This window comes from Sorex araneus, chromosome 1 (assembly GCF_027595985.1).
Source record: "Sorex araneus isolate mSorAra2 chromosome 1, mSorAra2.pri, whole genome shotgun sequence".
NCBI lineage: Eukaryota > Metazoa > Chordata > Mammalia > Eulipotyphla > Soricidae > Sorex > Sorex araneus.
In genome coordinates this window covers 355,070,816-355,089,497 of record NC_073302.1, presented here as the reverse complement: position 1 = coordinate 355,089,497, position 18,682 = coordinate 355,070,816, and the positions used below count along the sequence as shown (strand labels likewise).

At 38.9% G+C, this 18,682-nt stretch overlaps 1 protein-coding gene across 1 annotated transcript in view; it reads right to left on the bottom strand.

Annotated features, from left to right (window-relative positions):
- The window catches only part of CDK13 (cyclin dependent kinase 13), a 103,979-nt gene that overhangs the window by 71,641 nt on the left and 13,656 nt on the right, over positions 1–18,682 (bottom strand). The window contains exon 2 of the mRNA XM_012932347.2: positions 5,998–6,654. Within this exon, the coding sequence (XP_012787801.2) occupies positions 5,998–6,654 (657 nt within the window). The remainder of the gene's footprint in view (positions 1–5,997; positions 6,655–18,682) is intronic.

Below are 18,682 nucleotides of genomic sequence, written 5' to 3'. Positions count from 1 at the left end.
ACTGGTACTGAGAGTGTTCACCGGGTCAAGCTAAAGCTGAGGCCTGGGTTCAATCCCTAGGATCTCATGGTGCTGTAATGGCCAGAAGCAAAACCCAGGATACAGAGCCAGGTGTGCCCACCCCCAATCAAAAATAAAATGAAATAAAGTCAACTGACTATGCTTTACAGGAAAAAAATTAGCTTCATAGAAAGCATTTGATTTGTCTGGAAAAAAGACAAAAGCTGTTTTAAGAAAGAAATAAAGGGCTGGAGAAATAGTACAGGGGTTAATGGCAGCTGCATTATATGCAGCCAAATTCAGTTTGACCCAAGAACCACATGGTCCCCCAAGAACCATCAGGAGTGATTTCTGAGCACAGAACTGTTAGTAAGTAGACCCCAAGAACTGCCAGGTATGGTCCAACCCTTCCCCCCGAAAAAAGAAAGAAAACCACGTACTATTATTTAGCTTGTTTAACTCAATGACCACAACTAATTTCATCCTTTTTCTGGGTAATTTTTTTATCTTTAATTTTTTTTAAATTTAAAGAATCGTGGTTTACAAAGCTATTGATAGTTGAGTTTTAGCACCAATCCTACCACCAGTGTTAATTTCCCTTCACCAATGTTTCCACATTCACTCACACCCCCTACCACCCAACTTCCCACTACCTTGACAGGCACATTAGAAAATTTGGTGGTTGTGGTCTGAAACTCATGCTTTCATTGTTACTGAGTCTGTGTTTCACATAGTGTGCTGTACCACTCCCCCCACTATATCAGTCTAGCCGAGGCCCCTGATCCCTCTTCCCCCATCACTTTCCTTTCTTATCTTCTTTCCTGTCTTGATTCCTTTCCATCTCTGACTGCTCCACAGTGCTGTGGTCCAAAATCATGATTAAGATTTCTCAATGCCAAAAGTATGTGTGGGGGGCGAAGGGCAATTAGGATAGAGAAGGAACCAACACAACAATAATGGTTGGAAATGATCACTTTGGACAGAAACTTGAGTGTTACTGTAAATATTCAGTAAATATGTAAATATATTTATTTGTATAGTTATTTGCTTGTGAGTAATATCTAGCTTTTAACACTGAGACACGGCTTAATAGTTCACTGTATTATGGTATGGGCTGGAGCGATAGCACAGCGGAAGGGCATTCACCTTTCACGCGGCCGACCCACGTTCGATTCCTCCGCCCCTCTCGGAGAGCCTGGCAAGCTACCGAGAGTATCTCGCCCACAGGTAGAGCCTGGCAAGCTACCTGTGGCGTATTAGATATGCCAAAAACAGTAACAGTAAGTCTCACAATGAGAGACATTACTGATGCCCGCTTGAACAAATATCGATGAGTAACATTGATGACAGTGACAGTGACAGTGATTATGGTAGATTTGAATACTGGCAGTCTTTTAAGTTTTAGGTTCAAAGTTAAAACCAAGACATTTATTATCCACCCAAAATGTTGATTTTTGACCAACTCTAAAATATGTATTTGATTTTACGTTTTGAGTGTTTAAAGTAGATAAAGGGATATAACTGATAACCTTTCATTATCTGTATTGCAATAACCAAGGGAAAAAATCTGTTTTTTAAAAACTGCATTAGCTACAGAAAGAAAGGCCAAAATACGCCTTAAAAGACTAACAGAAGAAAATGAAAACTCTTGGGGCAAGAAAGTACAGGATTAAGGCACTTGCCTTATATGCAGCCAGTCCTTCTTTGATCCGTGACACTGCATTATGTCCCTTGAGCCCCACCAGGAGTAAGCCATGATTACAGCCAGGAGGGGCCCCAAATCCCCCCAGAAAACTAAAAATCTCTTTACTAAAAAATATAAAACTAAATTAAGTGGTTTCAAATTAGTCTATTACATTTAAGATTGGAATTCACTTAGGAAATAAGAAAAAACAAAGAAATCAACTTTGTTGATCATATCCAAGCAAGAAGGGTTTTGGGGTTTGGTTTGTTTCATGGGTCACACTCAGCAGTGCTCAGGGCTTACTCCTGGCTCTGAGCTCAGGGATGATTCCTGGCAGAAACTGGGAACCATATGGGGTGCCAGGCACTGAGCTCAGGTTAGCTACACTGCAAGGCAAGTGCCCTGCCTGCTGTACTCGCTCTCCAGTCCACCCTCCGCAGGAGTCTTTAAAGACACTTCTACAAAATGACTGGTTAATATTCATCTGCAAAAAGAGGCCAATGAAAAAAGAATAATGAAGTATGGCTTGCCATGTTATACATTCAACCTATATTAAAAAGACCTCAAACTGAAAACTAAAATGAGTTAATGTGGTATTTTCATTATTTTTAATCCACAATGACATATTTTTATATCAGTGAGTTTTCAATATTTTTTAAAAGACTAAAATATATGTTTTTATGATTTTTTTTAAAAGGTGTAAAGTTCGGTTATACTAGGATCAGATTAATGTACTCCAGTATTTAAGTTGAGGCTGAATAGCAGAGCTTTTTAGTCTATAATATCAGTTCATTGCCTTCATCCTCTTCTACTTTATATTAAAATAAATTGGAGAGTCAATACCACTGCATCTAAAATAATTAACACAAAAAAGGTGCTGGCAAAGAAATTTTTTTTAATGGGTTGGTCAAAAAAAAAACCAAAAAAACCAAACCACATATTTACAAAAATAGTCAGAAGACAATTCAATAACTGGTATTAGTAATAATGTAACTGCTGTAGTTCACAGTGTGATGGGGGAAAGGCAAAAATTAGACCTCTTTCTTTATATAATAACAAAATCTAATTACTGTGACATTTGAATTAACCTTTCTTGACTTATAGACCCAGAAGCTTTAAAAGAAAAATGACAGATCTGCTCACATTACAAAAATGTCGCAGACAAGCAACAGACTCTGAGGGGCAAAAATCAAGATCCATACGGAGCATCTATCCAGTCAGCATATGAACAAACAAATTCACTGGGAAAAAATTATAAGAGGCTTTATCTCAAGAATCATGAAAACAAAAATAATTACATATTTTAGAGTTGATCAAAAGTCAAAATTGAAGCCAATCTAATCACTGTATTTGAAAAAAATACCATGAATTTACTGGGTTGCATACAACTGCACAATCTTACAAAAATACCATTTGGCAATTTCAACCAAATTTTTAAACGTGCATTTTAACATCACAAACCTACAAAACCTGTTTATATGTACACTAAACATTAATATGTAGAAGGAGTTTAACAGCAAATAACTGTAAACTTAAATATCCATTCATCAGCAGCTAATAAAAGCATGACACAGCCTTTCCTATAGACAGGACTACTGAACTTTATCTAGACCAAAATGGAAAGATCTCCAACATACAAAATGTGAAAAACACTGTGCATGATAAAATTCCATTTTTTAAAATACGTAACCAAGCCACAGAGATAGTATATCAGGTAAGGCATTTGCCTTCATACGACCAACCTGATCCATGTGCTGAGTACTTCCAGGAGTTCTTCCAGGATCCCTGAGCACAGAGCCAGGACTAAGCACAGAGCACCACTGGGTGTCCATTTCCCTCCCTGTCCCCACCAGGGAGAGATGGAGGATTGGGTGGGGATAGAGAGCAGAAAGAAAACTACTATATGGAAATATACAGACATCCATTTATTTTATGACTTTGGGAAGAAACAGGTTCCAAACTTGGAAGAGAAGCAAAACTCAAAATGTATCTAAAAGATATTTGCCCAGTATTTGGTGGTGGTGGGATACAGGAACTCTGTACATTCAATATCATAAACAAAACCTTTATAATAACCACGATTCCAAAATTGTAATTTATTTAAGGGAGGGGGAAAAGTAGTTGTCTGGCCAAGCAACAATGAAGCACTCAAAAACAAACAGGAACATATCAAAAAAAGTGAGATCAAAGAAATTTTCGGTGGCCAAATTTTAGGCAAGCAAAGAGTATCAAAAAGACTGACTCTTTAGGTGTAGTTTAAACTATCTTTCATGAAGCACAGTGATAACAGTCAAGTTTTAAGAACTTCTGGGGGCTAGAGCAATAGCACAGTGGGAGGGCGTTTGCCTTGCACACGGTCAAACCGGGTTCGATTCCCAGCATCCCATATGGTCCCCTGAGCCAGGAGTAACTCCTGAGTGCAGAGCCAGAACCAACCCCTGTGCAATGCCAGGTGTGGAACCCCTCCTCCCAAAAAAAGAGTTTTAAGAACTTGTAAGACATGGGGCCGGAAACAGTACACTGAGTAGAGTAGTTGCCCTGCATGTGGCCAACCAGGACTCAATTCCCAACACCCCATTCAGTCCCCTGAGCACCACCAAGAGTAATTCTTGAGTGCAGAGTCAGGAGTTAACTCTGAGCACCACTAAGTGTGCCCCCTCCCCAAAAAAAGGAACAAAAACAACCAAACTTCTGGGCCATTAAAGAAACATTCAAAGAAAGAACAGAAAAAAATAGAAATGGGGTAGAGAGAAATATAGGGGTTGCCTTACACTTGCCTTACATGTGGTCAACACTATCACCATTCCATCACCTTATGGCCCTCCGAGCATCACCAAGAGCAACACCCCACATACCAAAAACTAAGAGCGGCCCCTCAATACTACCAGCTGTGGGCACCCCAGCCCCTACCTCCTCACACACACGTGCAGAAAGAGAAAAGCAGAAAACACGATAGAAGGTGGACCAGATAATTGTTCTAGCGACCAAGTACAAAATGTACCACCGTCTCATTCAAAACAGATGCACAGATGCACCAGAAAGTATTCTACCTGCAGATACCTGTACTGGCACAAGCACATCCTGAGATCTTGAAAATATCACCAGTAAACACTTACCCCCAAAGCATACATGAAGAATAAAGTGAAGAACAACCAGTGAACTAGTCCAGATTCACTGGATTCTCAGCGACTGAGTTACTCTCTCACTAATGAAGTGACAAATCTGCACTCATGCCTCTCTGTGCTGGAGAGTCCATTTCAGGACTCATCAAAATTATAAATCACTTCTGTTATGAACCTTCAGTATTCCTAGAAAAGTCAAACCTGCAAATACCACAATTATAGTTGGATAATTGGATAACACAGTTAAATTGGGTGGAGCCTGTCATGAACACTTTTGACTGCAAAAAAAAGGGCACTTCAGAAGACACTTTGTGACAGCTTTTTTATTTTAATCACAAAATGTTCATACTTTCAATCAAAATGAGTGTTTGGAAAGGTAAGTTTATGTGGCATCTTTATCAGTTCTCAAATTCTACTAAATGTCAACAAGAAAAATTGTGCTTAGCAAAAAAGTGTGTGTTGGGAGTAGGGGCAGTGAGTAAAGGTAAATTTCATTAAAATTCTAGAAAGTCAAGAAGATAGTAATAATGCCTAATAATATAATGCTTTTATACTAGCACACACTTAATAAATAGTCTAAGAACTTCATAATGATTCAGTCATTCTTACTTTTATAGTTTTAAAAATGATTTAAAATTAAAAAGTAGGCCATACTCCCAACATTCATAACAGAAATAAGAAAAATACACTATGAGTTTTCTATAATATGCAATTATGTAGTTCATCTCTAATTAAAAAATAAGTCAAGAAAAACCTAAGCAAAAAAGTAATAAAGTGACCAAAGAGATAAACATATAAAGCCAGTGAAGAAATTTCTAAAATAACCAAGAAATGTGCTTTGTACCATCAGGGCACTCCCGCTGATAAAATGTCCTCTCCTTGACACTGCCATCAAGGGATACTAAGTGAAAGAAAATACTTACTGGGTTCTAACTCCCAAAACTCTAACTGAAATATATACCACCATCCTAAAGGGACTGCAATTTTTCCAACAGTTCTTTAAGCATTAGTAGTAACTATTATCTTTATCAATATGTGCTTCATTTCTTAAGACATACATAGAAAAATTAATTCACTTACAGACTTTTAAAAAACAAGGCTTTTTGGGTAGGCATCAAACTAAAAGTTTCTCACTTGAAACACATATCCTTTTTTTCTTTAAGCAATTACGGCAAAATATTTTGCACTTACCTATCAGCATCTTTATCTTCAGGCAGCATGGGAGGTAAAGGTAAAGGTGGTAATGTAGAGGTCACTAACGCCACATGTTGCTCCTTCTCCTTGGCGCCTATGCTTGGTGTAAGTGGTTTGGTTTTCTCTTTAAGAGATATTGGTTCCTCCTTTGTAGCAGCAGATTTACTCTCCTTCCCAAGGACAACTGCTTTTTTGGTAGCTTTATCTACAATCAGATTATTGTCCACCTTTGTTACCTGAAGGGGTGGCTTTGTTTTCACCTTGTCATTTTTTAAAGTTCCACCACTCGAGGGAGAAGGTACATGCTCAACTTTGAGTTTCTTCACATCTTTCACGTGGTTGGTCTGGGAGCTGCCACCCGACTCTGCGTTGCCCTTGGTGGGCGTGGAAGCACTGGAGGCTTTGGCAGCCTTGGCAGCAGCCTCAGCAGCCTTGGCTGCTTCTGCAGCTTTCGCCGCCTCTGCAGCTCTTGCTGCCTCAGCAGCCCGGGCTTTTTTATTCTTGTTTAATTCAGCCGCCAGGCTACTCTTCAGTGTTAGTGTGCTAGGAGAAATGCTAGAATGGCGACTTCTGGATCTAGACAGTCTATGTCTACTACGAGATCTTGAATGTCTAGATGAATATGGGCTTCTGCTTCTGGATTTGGCAGATCGTCTGATGAAAAATAATTAAGATTTTAGTTAGTCATTTAGAGAAGTTTAGCTTAAAATTTATAAAAATTGTAAACTCAAGGTTATAGAGTAATTTACTTAATTTCAAAATCATAATACTCTTTCTATTGGAAGTAACATTTTGAAAAGCAAAAGTGTTAAGTAAGTATTATCTAGAGGTTAAAGTTCTCTTGAAAACTCATGAACTGTCTTGATCTTGGTCTGGCCTAACACTTTGAGTTTTCTATAATATGCAATTATGTAGTTCATCTCTACATAAGGAGAGGCTGGATAAAAGGTATCTGTGAGAAGAAATTCCCCAAGAACTGGGAGGAAAAAAATGCAAAAGGGGGGCTGGAGAGACCATTTGCCTTTCACGTGGCTGACCCAGGTTTGATTCCCAGCATTCCACATGGTCCCCTGAGCAACACCAGGGGTAATTCCTAAGTGCAGAGCCAGGAGTGACCCCTGTGCATTGCCAGGTGTGACCCAAAAAGAAAAGAAAAAAAATCAACAAGGAATCATAGTTATCCTCTAAAATCTAAGCAGACAACAGTGTTACACTGGCAATAGTAGTAGCAGGATGCAATCTACCCTATCTTTTATTGAGGAGACAATCTCTGCCTTTCAAAGGCAACCTCATAAATCAGCTCAGAAGCAGTGCCCTGACTAGCAATATTGAAAAAGATGAATGATGTCATCTAATGATGACATCATTAGGCAATAAGTAATGATATCACTATGCAATAAGTAAATAAGTAAAAAGAGACTCTAATTCTTGAAACTGCTTACTGCAATAATAATTAGTGTACTTCACTTTAAAACAATAATTGGTCCCTCATATGGAAAGTCTGGGCTTCAAAGCCTGACACCAAAATAAAGCAATAAAAAAAGTGACCATTAGAAAATACAGAAACAAGAGGCTGGAGTGATAGCACAGTGGGTAGGGTGGTTGCCTTGTACGCAGTCGACCCGGGTTCGAATCCCAGCATCCCATATGGTCTCCTGAGCACCGCCAGGAGTAATTCCTGAGTGCAGAGCCAGGAGTAACCCCTGTGCATCGCCGGGTGTGACCCAAAAAGCAAAAAAAATAAATAAACACAGAAACATATTTAAAAATACAATTAAAGTTCCTATAAAGCAAATACACCTCAACACCAATGAGTTTTTCAAATACATGCCTAATCAAGACTTTTAGAACAGTTGCCCAGGTTCAATCAGCAGCAGCCATATGGACTCCCGAGTGTGCTAAGAGTGAACCCTGAGCACCACTAGGGTGCAGCCAAAAAAAAAAAAAGGCAGAAAAAGGAAAATATCTCTGTGTGTTCCTCTATCTGTAAGTATTTCATTAAAGTCTCTTGAACCAATCATCTGAGTGATATTTCACTTCCTTCTAGAACCATACCTGATCTAAATGAGTGCCAAATCTTAACTCTTATCTTTGACATAAATGTAGTTAACAATAGTAACAAAGTTTTAAGGAAGGAGTTCTTGCTGAAATTTTCCAAGTTATAGGAAGAAGGTAAATAAAGAAAATAAACTTTTAGGAACCCAAAATTTAAATACTAGAGAGAAAGGGAAGAAATGTATATTTTCCTTTATATCTTGCCTTAAGAGTATGGAGGAGAAGGTTTAGAGTATTACTTACTCTAGTATGATAAAATAATATTAAGTTTAGAATTTTCATATTCTTTCAAAAATATATATTAGCATATACCGAGGATCAACTACTATTCAGCATTCAGCTATTGTTTCATACAAACCCCATTCTTCAGAAAGCATTTATTATGTGCTATTACCTTAGATTGATAGGAACATAGGTTAAGAAAACATTAAACTCCTTACATATACCAATAAAGTAACCAACAAATTACAATTACTCATGGAATGTTTAGTTCAGTATAAATTTATTGTATCCTAAATAACTTCAATATAGGTACTAAATATATCATAATATGAAGCAGTCAACACATCTGTTAGTACTGTTTTCCGGGGAAAGGGTTGTTGCTTTGTACCACCTATTAAAACCAGGGCCTTGAAAAACATGTGCTCTTCTACATCCAAAGCTTAGTCAAATCTTTCATTTCTTCCCCTTTCAGACTCTTCCTCCTCAAAACATGTCTGGTATTAATTGTGTTTTTATCCCTAAAATAGATATGTGTGAGTAGCAAAACATACTGAAGAAAAAGAAAAAAGACTGTCACCTCATCTGAGGTAACAGCAAAGAACTTTTCTTAAACTCTCCTACACTAATAAGATTTTTGGTCATTAGTTTCATAGAACTGAGAGACTTATGATCAGTAAGTTTTACATTAAAAAAGAGATAGGATATTAGGCAAAAATCAATACAAACTGCTCATTTATTTGCTCCAAGACAAAATCTTTGTAAGAAAGTTATTAGTAAAAACCAACATTCTTTATTATATAGGAAGGGTACTTTAAGAGATTTTTAAAGACTGATCTCCATTCACAGTCATACCCTCGGGGCTGGAGTGATAGGACAGTGGGTAGGGCGTTTGCCTTGCATGCGGCCGACCCTGGTTCGATTCCCAGCATCCCATATGGTCTCCTGAGCACCGCCAAGGGTGATTCCTGAGTGTAAAGCCAGGAGTAACGCCTGTGCATTGCCAGGTGTGACCCAAAAAGAAAAAAAAAAAAAATCCATAGTCATACCCTCTAAGCCTAAAGTTTCTTACCATTTTTTTTAAATATAGAAATAGCCTTTACATGTGATATCCAAAACAGTGGCCACTAATTCAGTTTAGCCAGGTTTTTTTCTACCCTAAATTCAGATGCTAACAGTTAAAGCTTTAGTTAAAGTCTTTCCTCTAAGATTAGCAGTAACACGAGAGCCCAATCTTGACTATTTTATCCAACAAAGCCATGCATTAACAGAGATCCATCTGAGGAATGTTATAATGCTGAAGTCAAGTTGACTCAGAAACCTAGACAGTACAGCCCATTACACAACGAGGCAATATAAGTAGGGACTATTTACTGTCCTCATTTATAGTAGTATTCGTGCCATTGTAGTACTGTGGTTGTGTTTCATCACTAGCATATTGCTATGAAGCACAGGAAACACAGGACTGCACTGGAAGTCTTTTTTTTAAAAAAAAATTCTTTTATTAATTCACCATGTGGAAAGTTACAAAGCTTTCAGGTTAAAGTCTCAGTTATACAATGCTCAAACACCCATCCCTTCACCAGTGCACATATTCCACCACCATTCTGCACTGGAAGTCTTAACCAAATTAGTCAAGCCAAAGAAAGATAAAACAACAAAGTGAGATAGGAAAAATAAAATCATTTATTTGCAGATACTATAATCTGAAAAACCTTAAAGACACTATAAAAACTTGTTCATCAATTTTGTTCGAGCAGGCACCAGTAACATCTCCATTGTGAGACTTGTTGTTACTGTTTTTGGCATATCGAATACCCCATGGGTAGCTTGCAGGGCTCTCCGAGAGGGGTGGAGAAATCAAACCTAAGTCGGCCTCATGCAAGGCGAACGCCCTACCCACTGTGCTATCAATCCAGCCCCATAAAAACTTGTTAGCACTAATAAACTAATTCAATAAAGCCATAATATACAATTTCAACGGATGCAGTTCTATACACTGACAAAGAACTACCGGAAAGTGAAACTAAAATAATAATTCCATTCACAAAAGCAACAAAAATACTCGCTAAAACATTTAACCAATGTATCGGAAGATTTCTCATACTCATACACTGTAAGTACTCAACAAGTATCATTAAAATGAACCAAGTATAATCTATATTTATCAAAATTCAAATTACAGGATAGAAGTTTTTCTATGTTTTACAGAAATAGAAAAAAACAACCCTGAAATCCATATGGCCACAAAAAATAACCTGATTGACCAAAGTAATCTTGAGAAAGAAGAACAAAGCTGGCAGTATCTCTTTTTATTTATTCTAAACTGTTTTTACAAGGCTACCGCAGTCAAATTACTTGTGAAGTATGGGTTTGGGACTGAGGCAGTAAGCCAGGGTTCTGACCCCAGTTTGACCACTGGCGCTGCACCATCTCCTCAGCACTACTACTGTGGCCCTGGCGCTCCCTTCCCTGCGCTGCAAGGCCCAGCAGCACCACAGCTCCGGCCAACCCAAAGACAACCCGACTGGGGAGCTAGTATGCTCAGAGGCCTGAAGCAGCCCCAGGCCTTCTGAGCATTAAGGTTCTGACATAAAAATAGATATATAGATCAATCAAGTTAAAGAATATATAAATAAAACCAAGAACATGTGATCAATTAATTTTTGACAAGGGTGCTCAGGATATAATAAAGAATAACCTCTTTAAGAGAAAACAGTAAGCCAACTGTACGTCAACTGCAAAAAAAAAAAATCAAACTGCATCCTTATCTTTACCATATATAACTGAAACAGGGATAGTTCCTTAACTTTGGCAGCAATTTCTGCATTACAAAAAAACAAAGCTAAAAAGGCAAAAAGAAGTAAAACTACATCAAACTAAAAAAAAAAAAATACACACGAAAGGTGCCAGAGCGATAGTACAATGGGTAAGGCGTCTACCTTGCATGCAGCCAAACCGGGTTCAATCCCTGGCATCCCATATGGTCCCCTGAGCACCACCAGAAGTAGTTCCTGAGTGCAGAGCCAGGAATAACTCCTGAGCATTGCCAGGTGTGACCCAAAAGGGGGGGGGGGAAGTATATATATAAATACATATATATGGAAACCATCAACAACAGAAAAGTCAAGCTGTCATGTATGTGCTAAGCTACTACAAAATATACTAGGAACTCAAAACTCAAAATAGTAGCACTGTAGCACTGTCATCCCACTGTTCATCAATTTGCTCAAACAGGCACCAGTAATCATTGTGAGACTTGTTGCTATTGTTTCTGGCATATCGGATACACCATGGGTAGCTTGCCAGGCTCTCTGAGAGGGACGGAGGAATCGAACCCGGTTGGCCGTGTGCAAGGCAAACGCCCTACCCGCTATGCTATGGCGACAGCCCAAAACTCAATAATAAAAATAAGTAAATAAAAGGGACAAGTGACTGGTATAGACATCTTTGCTAGTAAGTCATTCAAAGTGCTGAAAGGTACCTGCAAAGTATTTCACATCATTAATATAAAGGAAATCAATAGATTATCACAGTAAGTTTTATCACCACACACACCTGCTAAGATGTCTATTATCAAGAAGACCAGAAGTAACAAAGACTGGCAAGAAATGCAGAGAAAAGGAAGTTGTGTGGGAATGTAAACTGGTACTCACTATGGGAAATTGGGGAGGCTCCTCTAGAAATCAGTACTGAAAGTATCAGATGACTCTTCATTGGCTATATATCCATAAGAAAACAAAACCAATTTCTCAAGAACTATCTAAAACCAATTTCTCAAGAACTATCTGTGGTTCCATGTTTATTGCAGCACAATTCACAATCACAATACCCAAGGTATGGAAATTTCAAGAGTTCATCAATAAACAGATGAAGCAAATATAGTGTGGGGGGTATAGTGATGAGGGAGGGAGAGAAGATAAAGAGGAACACTGTGAAGCCTTAAGAAGGCCTGCTCTTCAAGACCTTGCCCTGTGCCTGTCTGTTTCCTTCCTTGTTTATTTACACTCTGGAGAAGCCTTGGGGACATGAAAAGAGCAATCCCGTTCACAATCGTGCCCCCAGAAAATCAAATACCTTGGAATCAGCTTAACTAAAGAAGTAAAGGACCTCTACAAAGAAAACTATAAAATGCTACTCCATGAAATAAAAGAGGACATGAGGAAATGGAAACATATCCCCCGCTCATAGATAGGGAGAATCAACATTGTCAAAATGGCAATACTCCCCAAAGCATTACACAGATTTAACACGATCTCTAAAAGGATACCCACGACATTTTTCAAAGAAATGGATCAAGCAATCCTGAAATTCAAATGGAATGATAAACGCCCACGGATAGCTAAAACAATTCTTGGAAAAAGATGATGGGAGGCATCACCCTCCCCAACCTTAAACTCTACTACAAAACAGTAACAATTAAAACAGCATGATACTGGAACAAAGGCAGAGCCGCAGACCAATGGAATAGAGCGGAATATCCCTACACACAACCCCAAATGTATGATCATCTAATCTTTGATAAGGGGGCAAGAAATGTGAAGTGGAGCAAGGAAAGCCTCTTCAACAAATGGTGCTGGCATAATTGGACAACCACATGCAAAAGAATGGGTTTAGACCTCAACCTGACACCATGCACAAGAATCAGATCAAAATGGATTAAAGACCTCAACATCAGACCACAATCCATAAGGTACATAGAAGACAAGGTCTGCAAAACCCTTCACGATATTGAAGCTAAAGGTATCTTCAAAGATAACACGGAACTAAGCAATCAAGTAGAAACAGAGATAAACAAATGGGACTATATTAAACTAAAAAGCTTCTGCAACCGCAAAAGACATAGTGACCAGAATACAAAGGCAATCTACAGAATGGGAAAGGATATTCACCCAATACCCATCCGATAAAGGGTTGATATCAAGGGTATATAAAGCACTGGTTGAACTCTACAAGAAGAAAACATCCAACCCCATCAGAAAACGGGCCGAAGAAATGAACAGAAAGTTTTCCAAGGAAGAGATACGAATGGCCCAAAGGGACATGAAAAAATGCTCTGCATCACTAATCATCAGGGAGATGCAAATCAAAACAACCATGAAATACCACCTCACACCACAGAGAATGGCACACATCCAAAAGAACAAAAGCAACCGCTGTTGGAGAGGATGTGGGAAGAAAGGGACCCTTCTACACTGCTGGTGGGATTACCGACTGGTCCAGCCCCTTTGGAAAACAATATGGACGCTTCTCAAAAAATTAGAAATTGAGCTTCCATTTGATCCAGCAATACCACTTCTGGGAATATATCCTGGAGAAACAAAAAAGTATAGTCGAAATGACATCTGCACTTATATGTTCATCGCAGCACTGTTTACAATAGCCACAATCTGGAAAAAACCCGAGAGCCCAAGAACAGATGACTGGTTAAAGAAACTTTGGTACATCTATACAATGGAATACTATGCAGCTGTTAGAAAAAATGAAGTCATGAACTTTGCATATAAGTGGATGAACATAGAAAGTATCATACTAAGTGAAATGAGCCAGAAAGAGAGGGACAGACATAGAAAAACTGCACTCATCTGTGGAATATAAAACAACAGAGTAGGAGACTAATATCCAAGAATAGTAATATATAATACCAGGAGATTGGCTCCATAGCTTGGAAGCTGGCCTCACATGCTGGGGGAAAGTCATCCCAGATAGAGAAGGGAACACCAAGTAATATGTGATTGGAGATCCTGCGCGGGAAGGGAGATGCGTGCTGAAAGTAGACTGGAGACTGAACAGGATGACCACGCAATACCCCTACTGCAAACCACAACACTCAAAAGGAAAGAGCGATATCAAATTGGAATGCCCCGCCACAGAGGCAGGGTGGGGTGGGGGAATGGGATTGGGGGGATGGGAGGGAAACGGGATTCATTGGTGGTGGAGAATGGACACTGGTGGAGGGATGGGCTCTCAAACATTGCATGAGGGAAGCACAAAAATGTGTGAATCTGTAACTGTACCCTCACTGTGACTCACTAATTAAAAAATAAATTTAAATAATAAAAAAATAAAATTAAATAAATAAAAATAAAAAATAACTCTGGAGAAGCCTCTGCTTTCTCTCTATAATAACAATGTATTCCTCTCTTTCTCTCCCCTCACATCTTTCTAAATATATCTCAAGAAAAACTATCTTGCTTCACAAAAACAAAAAAGAAAAGAAAAAGGAGGAAATTCTGCTGTTTTCAACACCTAGACAGCATTATACTAACTGAAATAAACCAGAGGAAAAGACAAATCCTGTATGGTATTATAAATGGATAATGAAAATATGACACATACACACAGTGGAATACTAAAGCTTCAAGGAATGATGAAATCCTGCAATATGTTGCAACTAGGATGTATATCATGTTAAGCAAAGTAAATCAGAAGGAAGACAAACACCAGAGGATCCCTTAGCTGTCTCACCTAAAATAACAAGACAAGGGAATGTAACTAAGAAAAGGAAAGAAGGAAAAGAACAGGAAGAAAGAGGGAGAGGGGTGAAGGGCTGAGGGCACAAAGATGGTGTAGGGGCAAGATCAATGTCTATATCTAAATCACAGAGTCAAAGACAAGGGACCCAAACTACAACAACCACCAAATTAAAAAAGGTACCTATTAAGGAGGCAGCTGAGTGGTGGGAGGAAATCTGGGGACATTGTTGGAAGAAGTTGACACTTTGGGGGGGGTTGGTGTTGGAACATATAAGACAAACTGAAACTGTATTATGAATAACTTTAAAAATCAGTGTCTGAGTAAAACCACTTTTAATTAAAAAAATGAAAATGAAGAAAAGTCAAACTCATGAAAAAGTGACTGTGAGGTGCAGGAAGTGGAAGAAATAGGAACACGTTAAAAGTCAGTAAAAGAGTACAAACTTTGAATCCTGGAAGAGGCCAAACCAACGAAAGTCAGAGGTACACGGGTATTTGGGCTGAGAGCTCTGGGGGCCACCTCAGGAGGGGGACAGACCAAGAAGAGTCCCAGTTCTACAGATCCTAAATTCCCGCATAGCACAGCCACATCCACAGGCAGAGGATTTCGTAATACTGACAGCTCAGTAGGATCTCATCACATCAGAGGGGAAAGAAAGTAGCACAGAAGCACAAGTTCAATAAGCAAAAACAGTAACACAGAAGGCTCCACTAGCAACAAACAGCTAATCAAATCCTCGGACAATGACTTTAATAGCACTATTGTGAGGCTTAACAATATTCACATATTTTCTTTTACTGAACTACTTTTTGATGAATTCCACTTCACTATTTTGTTTTAATAAGCAATATGAAATAAATTATGCTGTGCCTGCTAGGGGCAGGCTTGTGGGGCAGGTGGGGAAGTGCAAACAATGAGGGAGGGCTAGTGCTGAGACCAGAAGTGGCCAGAACAACTCTATCATGGATGGCTTTACAAACCACAGGATTTAAATGAAGTCAGGGATAAAAAGAGGGGAGAAAAAAGGAAAAAAGAGTACAAACTTTGAAAATCACAAGTGCAGTAGGGTAGCTACAGCTGAAAAAAATTACTGCAATGAGTGAAATTAAACTGCTAAGGGAATAGCACTAAAGTGTTCTCATCCTCTCCCCCAAAGAAGTCAAAGAAGGTAGACACGTGAGGTGATGAACACACTTAGTACAGTGGCTATGGGGATCTTTTCGTAACGTGCAAATAAATAAAATCATCATATTGACTCATTTACAGACTTTTTTTTTTTTTTTTTTGCTTTTTGGGTCACACCTGGCGATGCACAGGGGTTACTCCTGGCTCTGCACTCAGGAATCACTCCTGGCAGTACTCAGGGGACCATATGGGATGCTGGGAATCGAACCCAGGCTGGCCGCATGCAAGGCAAACGCCCTACCTGCTGTGTTATTGCTCCAGACCCTACAGACTACTTTTGTAGTCTCATGTTCTCACTTGCTCATGGTCCTGCATCAATCTGACCTCTGCTTCCATCATCATATTTCCTCTCCCTCTGTTGCTATAATCTGGCCTTCTCTGACTCCAGCCCTCCTACTTCCTTTTGTAAAGATTCTTGTTATTAGATACGCAGCACCTATATAAGCGGGAATAATCCCCTCATCTCAAAATCTCTAATTTAATGACATATAAAAGTCCCTTCCCTTTGCCATGTATAGTCTCAGGGACTTATGAAGCCATATTTGGGGAGGAGTTTTCCATCTCAAGAGGACTGTTCTGTTTCACAGGCCTCTCCTCCATAGCTTATAGCTTATATATCATCTTAAAAATAACCGATTTCTTCATATTAGCCTCTTCCTGCAATTACTGCTACAGACACACACACACACAAAAGCTATGTCTAAGGTCCCAACCCAGGCCTCCTGGTTCAGAATCTATATTTAAAAAGAGCTCCACTAAATTTTAGATGAACTCTGCTAGGTTTCTCAATGGCTATGCCATTGAAGATACAACTTCAACCCTTTGTTCCACATTTCCTCTTTCCCATCAAGACTTAGTGACTGAGGTCACTTAAAATTTTGAATGGGTAGTAGGCACAATGGGCAGTACACAAAGGCAACAATGGTTGTGTTAAAGGGACGGTGGTTGGGGACAGTGCGCCAGGACTGGATTGGTACAAACCTTGGAATTGGATCAAATCTAGGGCCTTGCAAAGGCAAGGTCTGCCTGTTAACACTATCACTTAAGCCACATTTCAGGACCCAATCTCTAGGTTTTTTAGAACAAGAACAATAAGCAAATGATGGTAGCTGTAAGGTCTGGTTGGAGCAGAATGGCGGCCAGCTAATGAGATAACAGCTTTCCTAGAATCTTGATATTGTATCTACCTCTCCTTCAGATTTTGGCCAAATTATACTCCCAATATACACCCCCAATATACTCCCTTCTCAAACCATAAAATCTAGTTCTTACTATATAACAAAAATAACTAAAACCAAATCAAGGGCCATGATTTTAAGAGCTAAATAGTAATTGTGCACATCCATTATGTAACACCCTCTGTCTTACATATGACATCAAAGAAAACAACTAAAGAAAAAAGTAACTAGGTCATCAAAATAAAAAACTTATAGAGGAAGGTCATGCTGCTGCTGACAATCATTTCCCTTATAAGTCCACAGTATAAGTTCTGCCGTAGGCACGCCAGTCATGACAGGGACCCACAACATCTGGATCACAGTGACTCCTCAACAGCATTTGTCATGGTGAGTTTACTCTCGATCCCAAACATCTCCTAGTGGATTAAGAGGAACATCAAGAATAGTGAAACTTCTAAGAGGGAAATGAAGTGCTACTACCTATATTTGTAGGTGGCTATGTAAACATGCAAGTGGCAAACATAGACAAATATAGGGAACATTCTCTGTACATCTGGGCGAAGTTTTTAATGAGGTGTAATAATGTTGTAAAAGAAGGAGAAATGGAAAAACAACATCTTTGTGGGGCTCATATAGTTGGTCTTCTAAACAAGATTTGTTTTGAATATTTTTTTAAAGCCCATGCTTTAATAGCTATCAACACTACAATACAATGCGAAGAAATACCTGCAAATTATACTGCAAATTATGTATCTGTGCCATAATTTCACAACTCCCTTATTTATAGCATCTACATTGTTCTGAGGTTTTTGTTTTTTAATTAAGCAAGCACCATTAGCAATTTTATAAGCAGAAAGACTAGAGTTCAAAAAAGATAATGCTCTGAACTGCATGACAAGGCTCTGCTGAAAACATAAAAGAATTTTCACTCAAATCTACATATCATTCATCATTTATTGGTAAATGCCTGGTTATTTACCTAAGTCAATCCAAGAAACAAGATAAGCATGCCCAATTAGCAATTACCAACCCCATCCCTCATAAAAATCCATAGAAAAATGATTCTGAGGCTCAGTGACTTTTCCAAAGTTAAAGTTACAGCAACAGCCTATGAGCTTATGGAAAAGTTAATTAAGAAAGGTATCTTTCACTCTTTTGTACTACCTTAAAATGACTTGGCTGAATCTAAGAACTCCTTTCTCTATGATAAGAAATGCCAAATCGTATTATGTATCCTGTATCTACAATATATATAAGAAGCCTCAGAATTCAATGATTAAGAAAATCCCATTTTAAAATGTATAAAGGGACCAGAGAGATAGTACAGGTTTTAATTTAAGCGGCATGCCCTGCATGCAGCCTATCCCGGCTTAATTTCCAGTACCACATATTGATACCATGAGCACTGTCAGGAATAATCACTGAACATAGAGCCGGAAGTGGTTAGCACCACCAATATTACTCCAACAGAAAGCAACAGAAGCCAGGGTGAGCGTACAGAGGGTAGGGCATATGCCTTGCACAAAGTCAACCCGGGTTCAATCCTCAACACCCCCCATACAATCTCC